At 38.6% G+C, this 15,954-nt stretch overlaps 1 protein-coding gene across 1 annotated transcript in view; it reads left to right on the forward strand.

Annotated features, from left to right (window-relative positions):
* Positions 1–15,954, forward strand: part of LOC150100219 (telomerase protein component 1-like) — a 1,179,105-nt gene that overhangs the window by 211,343 nt on the left and 951,808 nt on the right. The window contains exon 12 of the mRNA XM_090402391.1: positions 11,231–11,382. Within this exon, the coding sequence (XP_090258517.1) occupies positions 11,231–11,382 (152 nt within the window). The remainder of the gene's footprint in view (positions 1–11,230; positions 11,383–15,954) is intronic.

Consider the following 15,954-nt stretch of genomic DNA (forward strand, 5'->3'; position numbering starts at 1 on the left):
AAGATCAAGAATTTTGGATTTGGTTGTGACATCAGAGGATCTGATTGTGGATGAGGTGTCATACTTGTCTCCAGTTGATAAGATGGACTATGTATTCCTGACTTGGAGGATGATTAGGCAATAGAAGGATCAAGGCAGAAGGAATTTATGTAGAATTATGATAACTAATTTTATCTAAAGTTATTTAAGTTTCTAAAGTTATCAGAATTCGATGGATGAAAGAATTTGAAGGAAGAAGAGGTCAGGGGTGTGTGTGAAAGATACTTAAGAAAAAAAAACAACAACTGTTTATTGAAGTGGTATGTTGTATGCTTCAAGTAAATAAAAAATAAAAGTTAGAACAATTTGACATCAAATGGATGACTACAGGAATTGTAGATGAAAAAGATTATGGGAGAACAAAGAGGTGGAGAATAGCTACATGAAGAGTTGCTAGGAAAATGACTAGTATTTGTAAGGAATAACTTATTAGTGTGACGTCTAGTATTGGGAAAATTAGAATAGGGGAAGAGACTAGTGTTGCAATCAAAGGCCAAGGGAGATTTTCTGTTATGTGGTGAGTAGGAGGAAAGATGATTATAGATGGATTACCTTGCTGGATGGGACTTGGATGACCAGTGCAGATGACATAGTTGAGCTGTTTAATGATTACTTTATAAATGTTCCATCCTAGTACAGTAGACTTTATTCTGGTTCAAGGAGAATTCATTTTGGGGGCAATTCATCATGGGGAAAATTCATCACACGAACTATTGATTGCGGAAAATATTCGATGAAAATGTTATTTGCTAGAAAATCGAAATGATATTGCATTGATACCAATATATGAAAAGTAAATGTAGTACAAGATAAATTTCATAAAATAAAACTTTATTATGTACCTATGCATTAGTCTGCGTGGTTAGCCAAGTGGCTGTGCGCTTTGCAACGATATGCATATCGTTGGAAAGGAGTGTCCTGGGTTTGATTCCCATCGCTGACGTGAGGAGCTTAGGATCTTTCTCAGACATAGCCAAGTTAGCTAGTCTTGGATGTGGATTGCAGGTACCCCCCCCCCCCAGTTTCTGGGATTTATTCTTCCCCCAAGCAGGCAAACTAGCCTTCTACAGACATAGGATACACCGGGGGGGGGGCATAGGGCCAACCACCTTATCCTCGTATAATGGCTGCAGTTGTAAGGAATAGAAACCCTCTACACGGTAAAGATAAAAGATCGAAAGATTGAGAAGAAGAAAAAGATCTATGTATTGTTTATTTAGATGTTAATTAGATTTTAGATTTTGATAATATTTTTATTCTTATACAGTGAAAGTAACATTTTATTGATCGGTGAGTTTCCTAATTTCTGTTTCGTCTTAAAAAGGTGTAAATATTCTTTCTTACTTTGATACTACAGGTTCTATTGATGGAATATTAATATATAAGAGGGTGGTCTGAAAAGTTCTCGGCCTAACAATGAAAAAATTAATTTATATTTCCAAAATTATTTTTATTTATCAACATAATCTCCCTTAAGACTAATATATTTATTCCACCGATGCTCCAGTACCTTTATCCCATCCCTGTAGTGGTTCGCAGTAAGATTTGCAATACCCCACTACAGCTGCAATCACCTCTTGATTTGAAGAAAAATGCTGACCATCAAGGAAGAGTTTTAGTTTTGGGAAGATATAGAAGTTAGAGCCAGCCATATCTGGGGAATAGGGTGGATGTTCCAACAATTCATAGTGCAGATCCTTTAATTTTCCAATTCCCCAAACACTTTTGTGGACAGGTGCATTGAACCGATGAAAGATGATTTTTTTTTTCTTTCTGCAAACCAGGTTTTTTCTCACGAATTTTTTCGTCTAGTCTGGTTAAAAGATTGGAATAATATTCCCCAGTTATTGTTTTACTCCTTTCAAGATAATTAATAAACAAAATGCCTTTTAGAATCTCAAAACACCTATGCCACGACCTTTCCTGCTGATGGAACCACCTTTGTCTTCTTTGGTGCTGAACAGCTGGCTTCTGTCCACTGTTTTTGACTGCTGTTTGGATTCTGGTGTGTAATAATGATTCCAGGTCTCATCCATAGTAATAAATCGATGTACAAAATCAGTATCATTCTTGTTAAAACGCTCCAAGCACTGTTCAGAGATTTTCATGCAAGTGCATTTTTGATCTGCTGTGAGCAAGCACGGCACCCATCTTACACAAAGCATTTTCATTTGCAATTCATCAATCAAAATATATCCTACACATTCTTTTGAAATGCCTATAGTCTAAGCAATTTCACACGCTTTGACTCACTGGTCATCCAATACCATATCGTGCACTTGATCAATGATTTCTGGTGTTGTTCATTTGGACGTCCTTCACGTGGATCATCTTCAAGGCTGGTACGGCCATGTTTAAACTCGGCAGCCCATTTCTTAATTGTCATAAATGAAGGAGAAGAGTGCCCATAAACTTTTATGAACTTCGAATGAATTTCTTTTGGCTTTAAACCTTTTACAAAGAATGTTCTAACTGTATGATACTAAATTTTATCAATTTCAAAGGATACAGACAATACTTTTGCTTCAGACAGCTGTATAAAACAAACTACTTGATAGACTGACTTGCAATTTCACATGGATGCTTATGACAATTGTACCAACTTTTTTTTTTTTTGGGGGGGGGGAATCCTGCCGATAGTGTTGCCGTCTATGGTCGAGGCCAAGAACCTGTCATACCACCCTCATACATAACTGGATTAGGGTGGTTTAGGGAGATAGGGCACCATATTTAAGAATATTTATTCTCCACACCGTTCACTGTTTTTCTGCACACTTAGACCCCCATCGAGATGTGATACACACACACAGCATATGGACATTTTATCTGAACTAATTCAGAAGATGATGTGTTTCAGTTACTTGAATACACATGTTTTTGAAATGACTCCACTTTTCCTACATATGAAAGATATGTTGTATGATGTTATCGTTAACAGAGTTAGTTTAAGATCATAGGTGCACTTTTTAGTAATTATATTAAAGAAAATGCTAATAAAATTATGTCAATGCTATCATAATGTTGTAAATCAGCAGTAGCTAAATTGCCATCTGCAATACTAGTCTTCACCTTTTCCTCAAATGCTAGTATTTTCAGATGAAGAAATTCATCTCTCTTGTAATAACAATTACATACGTCCATGTCTATTGCGAGTTTCTAATCCACAGCTCATTGGTGGGAGAGGGTAAGCTATTTAGTTCGTTGTTCATGGTTTATTTACAATTTACAATTTGTAAATAGGGAAATGAACTAAATGGAATGATAAATTGGGATAAGAAAAAAGTTAATTTTTATATTTACCTTTCCAGGCATATCTGTTTTGAGCCAGTTGAGTTATTTCTCATGGAGAGAGAGATTCTGTGCTGATAAGGTGATTAATATACTTCCAGAATTGTTTAGGTGGTCTTCCTCTCTGTCTTTGTCCATTTGAGGAGGCGTATAAAAATAAGATGTCAAATTATGGAGATGGAGGATGTCTCAGTTGATGTCCAAGCCAATCAAGTTGACGTCTGCATTGGGTTTCAATGAATGGTTTTTGGTTTGCCTCTTCTAAAATAGTGGAATTATGAATATGCTCCTTCCAAGAGTAACAGTCTTAAGCAGGTTGTATTAAAGCTATTAATAGTTTTTATTCCTTTTTGGGTGGAAATGTTTCTCCATGATATAAGAAGATAGCCTGAGAGGTTACTTTGTAAAGCCTAATTTTTGTTTCCAAGGTAATGAGGGGCAATTTTGATTTATTTCTTAGATTCCTGTGTTGATTGAGAGCATTATATTTTCTTAATATGTCATTTACAGTGTTATTTATATTTGAGCCTAAGTATTGGACGTCTTCTACTTTTTCTAAAGGTTGGTTATGTTCTGTAATGATGGAACCATGTACTATATTTGTGAGTATTTTAGTTTTATTTCATTTACCTGGCAATTCAAATATTTTTTGCTCTTTGGCATAGTTTGTCAAAGTGTTGTTGAGCCTTGACTAAAGATGAATATTAATACTATATCATCTGCATATCCGAGGTTGTTAGCTAGTTGAGTCAGTTGTCAATGACATATTTATGATTACAGTTTACTTTTGAACGGTTCACAAGAGAAGTAATTAACTACATATTTCACTTTGGGAGCATCCATCTATATATATATACAGGGTGTTCGGGATAAATTTGACATATTTATAATTAATTATATTTTTCCGTAAGTTACATGTATTAACACACACTTCTCTTCATTTAAAAGTTTGGACCCTTCTTCATTCATATACAAGATGTCAGAAAGGATGGATAGCTGGAACCCACCTGAATCATGGAAGAGAATAACTTGTATCATGATGATTCGTGCCCGCCATCAAAATAAGGATATTACGACTGCTGCCCAATGCTCCCTGAATACAGTAAAAACAATCAGGCATGAACTAGAGACTTGCAATGGTGACTACGAGGATGTAGCAAGAAGAAAGATCCCTAGCAGACGATCTGATTGCGTTCGTACAGCAGAATTCCTCGCAAATCTGCAGGAACAGGTGTTGAAGAACCCTGGAATTGGAATTCGGGCTTTGTTCGTGGAGTTGCTAACTGTAGTCAAGCCCTGGATAACGAGGGTAGCCAATGGTAGGCCGTATGTATGGCAGCAGGATTCGGCCCCTTGCCACACCTCTGGGAAAAGTCAAAAATGGTTGTCTGAAAATTTCTACGACTTCACCAGTCCAAATGTTTGGCCTCCAAACTCCCCAGACCTTAACCCCATGGATTATTTTGTATGGGGCGCAGTTGAAAAAGACACCAATCGCACTTCCAGTAATACAAAAGCCCAGTTAATGGATAAAATTAAAACAGTTTTTGCGGCCCTTCCCAGGGAGACTGTAGCATCAGCTTGTTCGAGGTTCCGAAGCAGAATTGAAGCTGTGATCGATGCTAATGGTGGTTATTTTGAGTAAATCTTGTTGATAGTATTGTAATTAACTCTGCCTGTAATGTTTTTTTGTCAATTCATTAAATTTAATAGATACAAAGAAGATTTTCTTTTTCCTTACGAAACTGTCAAATTTATCCCGAACACCCTGTATATATTAGGAGAATTCATTTTTACTCGGTTGGAATATTATAAAATAAGTTTAATGACTATTACCGAGAGAAAAGATGGCAAGATATATTTAACAAGATACTACTAGTTTACTAGTTTCGTTACAAGAACATCATCAGGTATCATACTCAAAGAAGTATATAAAAAATTACAGAGACTTAAAATTGTATTAACAGAACAAGTGAAAAACAGTAGCATGTTTGAAAAAATGCAAGTATGAGTTCCATACAAACGAATACTACGCGCTGTCGCGAGTGCGCCAGTACTGAACAGAAGCAACGTGTGCGTCCGAGAGATTGTAACTCAGGCTGTTGTTGATATGAGAGGAATCTAGAGAAATTTCTCTTGATTCAACTATCTTTCTTTCGAGTGTGTGTGTGTGCTACGATGAACTCGAAAGAAAGATTGTTGAATCAAGAGAAATTTCTCTAGATTCCTCTCATATCAACAACAGCCTGAGTTACAATCTCTCGGACGCACACGTTGCTTCTGTTCAGTACTGGCGCACTCGCGACAGCGCGTAGTATTCGTTTGTATGGAACTCATACTTGCATTTTTTCAAACATGCTACTGTTTTTCACTTGTTCTGTTAATACAATTTTAAGTCTCTGTAATTTTTTATATACTTCTTTGAATATGATACCTGATGATGTTCTTGTAACGAAACTAGTAAACTAGTAGTATCTTGTTAAATATATCTTGCCATCTTTTCTCTCGGTGATAGTCATTAAACTTATTTTTTTTTTTTTTTTTTTTTTTTTTTCCAGTAAAAAAAACTAAATATAAAATTTAAAATTCTTAGTGTCATAAAATACTAGCACTGAAGGAAATGGTATTGAAGACTAGTATTGAAGCAGCAGATTTACTTATGCTGATTTACATCATTATGATAGCATTTATGCAATTTTATTGTCATTTTCTTTAATATAATTACTCAAAATTGCACCTATGATTTTAAACTAGCTTTGCAAATGATAGCAATGTGCAACATGTCTTTACTATGCAGGAAAAGTGCAGTGATTTTTAAAATACACATGTATTCAATAACTGAAACCTGTCACCTTCTGAATTAGTTCAGATAAAAAATATATCACACCTGGATGGATGTCTAAATGTGCAGAGCAGAAAAATAGTGAATGGTTAGAAGAATAAATATTCTTAAATATTGTGCATTTTCTCTGTGACTATTCTTAAATATTGTGCCTTTTTCTGCCTAACTATTCTTAAATATTTTGTTCTCACTAATAACTATACTAACTATTAATAGAATAGTTAATAGAAATAATAGGAATATGTAAATAGTTAACTATAAATATTAGTTGGATATAACTATTATCCCTAAATATTCTTAAATATGGTGCCCTTTCTCTCTAACCATCTTATCCCAGTTTTGTAACGATTAATGTTCTATCTACAGAGCCTGTAATAAAAAAAAGAATATTAATTACTTTATATGGAATAAAAAATTTTGCAGTGCTAAGTATAATTGAAATAATACATAATATATATGTATTTTTTTTCATATATGGGAATGACATGAAAGAGGATTTCAAATTTTCTTGTGAAGAATTTTCTCGCAATGAATTAAATTGTCTCAGCGATAAATTGACCAGACATACTTTATTCCTAAAGGGATCAGGTGTGGTGATGCATTAGAAGCGAATAAAGAGACTGAATATATTCTGAATACTAGGTATGCTAAATGTAAATAAGGACTAGATGACATTTCACCATCTATTTTAAGGGATTGTGCTGTGGAACTGGCTAATCCCTTAATCTGGCTGTTTAATTAAAGCCTTGCAACAGGACTGGTTCCTGAGTAGAATGAAGGTATCAAACTATAGGCCAATTTGTATTTCTTCTGCAGTTGTTAAGATAATTCAGAAATTTCTAAGATCTCATATACAGAATTGGGTAGATGAGTGCAGTATTGTTTATGAAGACAGGCATGAATCTGTTGAGGGACACTGTTGTTTTCATAATTTGGTTGCCTTTTACATTAGAGTAACAAGAGCAGTGAATGAGGATAAGGCATACACTATCATTTTTTTTGGATTTTGCAAAGTCATTTGACACATTTGTTTTTAAGTTTCAGGACACAGATTTGTGGATATCAGGTGAGTGGATTAGAATGATAACTGGCTTTCTCAAAGATATCAACAGAGTTGTATATGGCAAAGCAGTATCAGGGAGTAGAAAAGCTACAAGTGGAGTTCTGCAGGATTCAGTACTGAGACCATTACTTCAATCTTTGTCATTGATATCACGAGACTACAGGGAGATGTTCAGTTGTTTGGAGATGATGTGAAGCTTGGGAAGGTTATTAATAAGTGCTGTGGTTTTGGCTCTTATTCAAGAGGATTTGAATAAGCTGGTAAGGAGGACAAATTAATAGGGATGTCAATTTAATACAACTAAATGTAAGGTTTTGAAAATTGGGATCCACAGATGGGATGCTTCATACTAACTTGGTGGAGTTATGCTGGAACAAGTGGGGAAAGCAAGGAATTTTGGAGTGATTATGGATAGAAATTTGAAGTTTAGAGGATATATTATGAAGACATTTCTGATAATTTCTGCAATATTAAGAAGAACATAAAGAGATAAAAGCAGATCTGATCATTGGGATTTCAAGGGGATGTTGAAGTAACCTTGGAAAGGATACAGAGATGGATAATGAAACTGATATCAGGACTGTGCAGTGCTATGAGGGATAGGCCGAGGATATGTAGACTACAGAGTTTGGTGGGGAGAAGAAAAAAGGAGGAATATGATTGAGATATGTAAGCTGCTGAAGGGTTATTATATTATTGGGTTAACATTAGAGAGATTTTTCATATAGTAGAACAAGGGGTTATTCTCTGGAAGTTGCAAAAGGACATATTGAATAAAAAGATAAGAAGTAAGATTTTTATATGGAGAATGGTAAGAGCATGCAATATATTATCTGAAAAGGTGGGGAAAGTGCAAACTATATGTTTAAGAATGGTATGATGGACTTTGTGTTGAGTAGCATTGTCCTTTCATAACGAGTTCTGTGCCTCCATCAAGGTTAAGAAAATAATAATAATTATTATTATTATTTGGCACCTCCAGGGATTCCATAGACTCATCGAGGACAGGCACCTGCTCTTTCTACAACTGTCTCCACCACTCAATCCACCAACTGACCATAACTACACCAACTCCATCTACCACCGACCACCACCAACACTAGTTTTTTCCACAGACAATCACAAACATCCATGCCCATAGCGGGATTCGAACCCACAGCCTTTTGGCTGGAAAGCAGATATGCTAACTACTCTGCCAACTGGGCCTGATAATGATCCTGTTACTTTCATTGCTAATAAAAGACAATCCTGACTTTTATCACAAAAAAGATCTCTTTTCTCCATTCTGACTTTTTGACAATACCGGAATGGTCAAAATGATATTTCTCTTATTAGGATAACTGTATTTACCAACTTTCTTGATGCATGCACACAACACACTCATATACATGTATATATTGCAAAAATTGTCTCCTTAGCATCCAAGAAATTAGGCTTTCTCTTTTGTTCATGATGTTAGTTTGTCTCTGAATAGCCATTAACTCGATGCAAAAGAAATCTGAGTATTCAGTAGTTCAGTATTAAGTTTCATGCTCTTTGCAGTAGAGATCAACTTAATAACAGAATAACTTCCTCCAACAGTAAATAATGCCTTCTATGTGGATAACTTTACCGTCTTCTGTCATGCATATAATATTGAAGGTGTAGCAAGCCATTGATTATATTTCAAAATGGGTTCTTGCAAAAGGGTTCAGATTTTCATAGCAGAAGAGTTGTGTGAACTTTTGCTGCATATGTGGTCTTCATCCTAACCCAGAGCTCCAACTGGGACAAACATTAATCCCAGTTCTTTGGGCTCATATTTGACAACAAACTTGCTTCCTCCCTCACATAATGGAGTTGCGAGGTATGTGCCATGAAGCAGTGAACATCCTTCCGATCTGTCTTCCACCTAGGGCTGCTTAAAGTTGTTCTTTGCTTCATTTGTGGCATTGATAAGATCAAAAGATGAATTTTGAGTCCCAAATGTATGCATCTGCCTGGAAGACTATCCTGTATTGTCTAGATCCTGTTCATCACAAGCCATCAGAATTGCAACTAGAACGTTTCGAACTTCACATATTCCTAGTCTATACATTGAGGCAAATGAACTGCCTTTGTTGTTTCAGTGTCAGCAGTTGTCTCTCTCTAAGATGCAATGAAAATAGTATCCCTGCCAGACCATCCCATGTGGCCAGCTATTTTTCATCCACAATAGAAGAAGAATATGTACAACACTCAACAGGTGACCATAAAACTCTTTGGTTTTGGAATCAGAGCTCTCCTACAAGTTTTAGAGATTGCAGTTGACAATATAGCCCAGATGCAACTAAATACAGTTCCACCATGGTAGTTATGCATACCACCATGTAGCTTTTCTTTCTGTAAGTTACTGAAACATTCCATCCCTCCCATTATTTCCAGTAGCCATTTCTAGCACACAGAAGGAAATATTCTGATTTCATGTCTGTCTACACAGATGATTTAAAATCTGAAGACTTGGTGGAATCTTCTGCTGTCTTTCCAGAGAGCATTTTATCTGTATAAATCCCACTATTATGTAATACTTGACAGCTGAGCTGTATGCAATAGAGTGCATTGAAATATACCAGACTGCTTCACTACTAAAGGTGCATAATATATTCAGACTCATAAACTTCTCTTCAGAAGCAACAGCTAGGGCTGTCTCAAACCCAACACTTCCTCTCTGTTATGGACACTATTCTTAGGTGTATGCTTCTGTTGGATTCCACTCCATATTGGGATCAAGGGAAATATGGTTACTGATGTTGCAGTTAGGTGAGCTTGTTTCTCAAGCATCCACTATCTGCCTGTTGATCAACCCTAAAAGAACTCATAACTGAGTAGTTCTAAGTAGTATAAAAGTTGACTGTTAATTGATTTCTCCATTACTGATGAAGTAATAGAGCAATAAAACAACAATTTGTAAAGATGGTGGTACTATCAAGAGGATTTTGAATGAGCTAGATCGATGGGCAAATGAATGGGGGTTTCAGTTTAATGCAGCAAAATGTAAGGTCTTGAGGTTTGGGAAACATCGATGGGATGCTGCATACTCTATGGGAGGAGTTATACTGGAGGAAGTAGGGGAGACAAGAGATCTGGGATTGATGATTGATAGAAACCTGAAATTTAGGGGCATATTGCAATGGTGGTGAAGGTAACACAGAGGATTGCTGCAATTATGAGAAGGACACTGACCCAGAGATAAAAGGGTTATCATTCTGTTGTATAAGTCTCTGATCAGACCACACTTAGACTATTGTTCACAGATTTGGTCCCCAGGATTTGAAGGGGGTAAATTAACTGTAGAAAGGATACAAAGACAGATGACAAATATGGTTTCAGGACTGTACAAGTTTGGTTATGAGGATCGGCTGAGAGAATGTGGACTGCAGAGTTTGGTGGATAGAAGAAGGAGAGGTGATATGATTGAGACTTTTAAACTGTTGAGAGGTGGTTACACGGTTGACACTGGGGAGTTCTTTCGCTTGGTTGAACAGCGGGAAGGAGTGATGACAAGAGGCCATCCCTGGAAGTTACGAAAGGAAACTGTGAGCAAGAGGGTGAGGGGTGGTTTCTTTGCGTGGAGGGTGGTTGACCCGTGGAATGCATTGCCTGATGGAGTGGTGAGAGCGAGAACGGTCAATGAATTTAAGGAGTGGTATGATAGACTTTGTGTTTCTTATGGGGGGGGACCTCCCCTCGATGAGTCTTGACAGACTTTATGTTCTTAGGAAGGACCTCCCACGATGAGTCTTTTGACTCCATAGAGGCCCAAATAATAATAATAATTTCCTAGTCACTTTGTCAATGCGAAGATTTGTAAGATTTTCTAGTATTCTGGTAGCCTTTCTACTAGCTTATCAGTTACATATTAATTAATGCAGTTAAAAAATAATTTTATATTCCATGTTGTAAATGGTTGTTCAGTAGTTTGAAAACTGTCAGTAAGCTGTTATATAGATATGATTTTTCTTTTTCCTTTTTTTCCCCAGAATGCAGTTATCAATAGCCGACAGCTTCCTCTGAGGTTCTTTTCTGCGTATCAGGCTATTTCTGAACTAGAAGGAACCATAGATAATGTCAATCAGAGTACTACTAGTATGCCTTTTTGGAAAGAGAGACGACAAGAAAAAATGTTTTCACAGTAAGCTTGCGATGAAAAATTTAAAAAAATACTGTTTTATGATGACTATTGTAAACTTTTTAAACTTGATTCCCCTCCCCTCTGCTTTTTTATCATAATGACATCAAATTATTATAACTAGAAAGTTTTTCTTTAATATCATTATGGTCCTTATTTGAAACCAAGGATTTCAATACTTGAGAAAATTATGATTATTTATTTAGTTATTTTTTGATTTAGCCATATTGATATGCTGTTGTGTATTGAATTTCATATTTGAATCTTAGGATTAAGATTAGTTGAAACTTTTTTGTAATGTCAGCTTGCCTTATTGCTATAGAGCAGTAGTTGAAGATCACACGATGAATTATGGCAATGAGAACATCGACACATAGAAGTCCAGATTATCATTCCACTGTACAAGACAAGGATTGTGCTACATATTTTATTTATTTTTCCTTTCTTTAATATCAGTCCTCCACACAGTATTGTGTAGGGACTACATGTTTAAGGTGTAGGTAAGGTTTCAGAAACAAGGAAGCTATTGACATTTTTTGAAAAGTTAAAGGTGATGGCTGTTAATAAACACTTCGTGAGCAAGTCTGTTTTAGATATTGGTTGAAGTGAGGGAGGAATCATCTCTCAGCCAGATTGTTCTCCTCTTGCGAGCATCCAAAATTTTTAAGGAGGTATTAGTATTAGTGCATCAATCCCAAATATGCAAGGATTTTGTGTAAATCCTTCTTGTGAAGCCTTCATTAACAAAGGTTTCAACATTTATAGGATTCTTGCCTCTTCTGCTCAAGAAGAAATTATTCTCACTCTACTGCTCTGTGTTAAACATCAGAACATATTGCAATAAATAGGAGATAATACTTTTTCTGTCTACTAATCTTTTCTGATTTATTTTTTATTTCTATTTTTATATTTTAATTTGTAATTAGGAATTGGTTGGTTGAACTGTTAACTTATTAAAGCTATTCTTGTGGAAAGGCTTAGACGTTGGTTATACATTTTTACTAAACAGCTTAAGAAAATTACAACGTATACTAGGATATACATTAAAATGAATTTTAATACACTTCCAATATTTTGGCAATGTCACGTTGCCATTTTCACAGGAACGTAAAAACAAGACACGTGCACGCAAGCACCACCAACAGTAAACGAGGACGAAGCAGGAAGCTATTCTTTCTCCTAAAATTCCTGATGGGGCCCCCTAGCTGGCAATGTTGGTATTCTTGGGTGATTGGGCTGAAGGTCTTCTGATGTAGGTTTCCCAAATTTGGGGCAGTCTCATGCAACCAAATTTGTTGAAGTTTGGCATGTTTCTTAGGGCTGAGACTGATTCCATGTATTTAGCCTTTAGCATTTGAATTTACTAAGGTGTATTATCGTGGCTTTCTTTTACCGTGTTCTAATTTGGGTATCCAGCGCAAGGTCTGCAAGACCAGAGTGGCTGTATTGGTGAAACTGGATGTAGTCCTTGTGTTCTGAAATTCTAATATTAGTTGTCCTGCCTGTTTGGCCAAAGTAGGACAGCTTACAGCTGCAAGGGACATGGTATACACCAGGTAGGTCTTGGGGGGGGGGGGGGTTGTTCTTTAGTAGAGCAGATAAGGGATGCCAATTTTTTATGGTCTGTAACAAGAAGTTGTCATGTTTTTTTAGGATTTTTGTAATTTTTTCCGAGGTGACTCGGATATAGGGTATGGTGATGGATTTAGAGTAATCCTTGTTGTGAGTGGGGGGGGGGGGTTGTGGTTTATTGTTTTCAATATTTTTTGGATTTTTTTGGGGAGGTAACCATTGGCTGAGAAAGTGCTGAGAATGTGGTTTAGTTCTGTGGTTAGGGCATTGTCATTTGAACAGGTAAGTTTAGCCCTGTTATGTACTGTCTTAATGACTCCATATTGTTGCGAGGTGGGGATTGTTGGTGATTGTATTTGCTTGTACTGGTGGGTTTTCTATAGACTGAGAAAACCAAGGTTCCATCAGGCTGGCGTGTGACGAGTGTGTCTAAGAAAGGAAGGCAGTTGTTTTTTTCCTCCTCCAGGGTGAATTTGTTTCTGGGGTGTTGGTTGTTTAAGTGTATTAGGAAGGAGAGGAGTGCATCGTAGTCATGTGGCCAAATAGCAAACACATCATGAACATAGCGAAGCCATATGGTTGGTTTTTGTGGGGCAGAGTTTAAGGCTTTCTCTTCAAAAGTCTCTGTAGAAAAGTTGACCAAGGGTGGGGTGAATGAAGAACCCATGGCTGTCCCCCTCTCTTTGTTTGTAGAATTTTTCTTGCCAAACAAAATAGCCTGAGTTCATTGTGAACTGAAATAGGACTGTGATATCAGGAGGAAATTTAGCTTGGATTTAGCTCTAAGGATTCTTTGAGTGGGACATTTGTGAATAAGCAAGAGATATCAAAACTGACCATTACATCAGTGTGTTTGAGTGTAAGATTTTCTATGCTGGCTTTGAAGTGGGCTGAGTTTTTTATGTGTGAAGGTATGTGAGAGCTTTGGCCAAATGTTTAGCTAGTTTGTACATGGTGCCATCCACTATGGGACGTAATGGCACATTTTCCTTATGTATTTTTGGGAGTCCATAAATATGTTGGGGGGGGGTATGGAGTTAAATGGTTTTAATTTGTTAGTGACTTCCACAGGCCAATTAGTGACCTTCTTAGGAGCGCCTGTGGAGTTTTCTAATTTGTGAGTTGGTGGGATTGTACTTGATAGGGAGGTAAGTAGCCTGATCTAACAATAGAGCATTCAGCTTACCTGTGAAATCCTTTTGGTTAAGCAATACTGTGGCGTTCCCTTTATCCACTTTGGTGATTACTATTTCCTTGTTTTTCTTTAGTTCTAGTAGAGATTTAATTTCTTTACTGGGCATGATAGTTTTTGGTGGTTTTGCTTTGGTCAGAACACAAGCCACATCCAGTCTAATATCATTGCCGATGTGGTTTGGAAGGTGATGTATCCCGCGTTCAATTCGTATCATAATATCTTCAGTAGGTATTCTTCTGGGCACAATGGCAAAGTTGTGGCCACGTGAGAGAGCGTCAAGTGCTTCAGCTTTCATACTAACTGACAAAAGGTTGACTACCGTTTCAGTAGGAAGTTGTGGTTTTGAGTTTGAGTTATTTTTTAAATTTTCAAATTTTTTGATGTGTCAATCTCGTACTTTTTTAAATTTTTTCTCTGCAGCAGTGCACAAGTTGTCATATAAAATAAAACAAATTTCATGGATTGAAGTGCTTGAAAGGTCATATTCGAGTGCTTGGATAGCTAAGTTAGCATCATTCAGGAAACACTGAGTAGTAGCGATTTGTTCCCTGAGCAAAGCTTGGCTGGCGTGGTTATAAATACGAAGAGAAACGGTGCTTAAATTTCACACAATTTGGGATTACCTGGTTATCCCGGCAGCATTTTAGGAAGGAGAGACGATTCAGTTGTCTTGATAGCTTTAACTTCATTTTACGGTAATGGCGGGGCCTTACGTGCGATGGAATCTCCGTGGGTTATCATAATTCTCGTGGAAAGGCTTAGACATTGGTTATACATTTTTGCTAAATAGCTTAAGGAAATTACAACGTATACTAGGATATACATTAAAATAAATTTTAATACACTCCAATATTTCGGCAACGTCACGTTGCCATTTTCACAGGAACTTAAAAACAAGACACGTATACACAAGCACCACAAACAGTAAATGAGGACGAAGCAGGAAGCTATTCTTTCTCCTAAAAATCCTGATGGTGTCCCCCTAGCTGGCAATGTTGGTATTCTTGGGCGATTGGGCTGAAGGTCTTCTGATGCAGGTTTCCCAAATTTGGGGCAGTCTCATGCAACGAAATTTGTTGAGGTTTGGATTGTTTCTTAGGGCTGAAGCTGATTCCATGAAAAGCCTTTCGTATTTGAATTTACTATGGTGTATTATCGTGGCTTTCTTCCACTGTATTCTATTGCGGGTATCCAGTGCATGGTCTGCAAGACCAGAGTGGTTGTATTGGTGAAACCGGATGTAGTTCTTGTGTTCTGAACCCACCCCCCCCCCCCCCCACCCCCCCCCCCCCCCACCCCCCCCCCCCCCCACCCCCCCCCCCCCCCACCCCCCCCCCCCCCCACCCCCCCCCCCCCCCACCCCCCCCCCCCCCCACCCCCCCCCCCCCCCACCCCCCCCCCCCCCCACCCCCCCCCCCCCCCACCCCCCCCCCCCCCCACCCCCCCCCCCCCCCACCCCCCCCCCCCCCCACCCCCCCCCCCCCCCACCCCCCCCCCCCCCCACCCCCCCCCCCCCCCACCCCCCCCCCCCCCCACCCCCCCCCCCCCCCACCCCCCCCCCCCCCCACCCCCCCCCCCCCCCACCCCCCCCCCCCCCCACCCCCCCCCCCCCCCACCCCCCCCCCCCCCCACCCCCCCCCCCCCCCACCCCCCCCCCCCCCCACCCCCCCCCCCCCCCACCCCCCCCCCCCCCCACCCCCCCCCCCCCCCACCCCCCCCCCCCCCCACCCCCCCCCCCCCCCACCCCCCCCCCCCCCCAATATATAGAAGGAAGAAGGTCAGTGAGAGAACTGAACCTTGTGGGACCC

This window comes from Typopeltis vanoorti, chromosome 13 (assembly GCF_054136105.1).
Source record: "Typopeltis vanoorti isolate ZY-2024b chromosome 13, IOZ_Tvanoo_1.0, whole genome shotgun sequence".
Taxonomy (NCBI): Eukaryota; Metazoa; Arthropoda; class Arachnida; order Uropygi; family Thelyphonidae; genus Typopeltis; species Typopeltis vanoorti.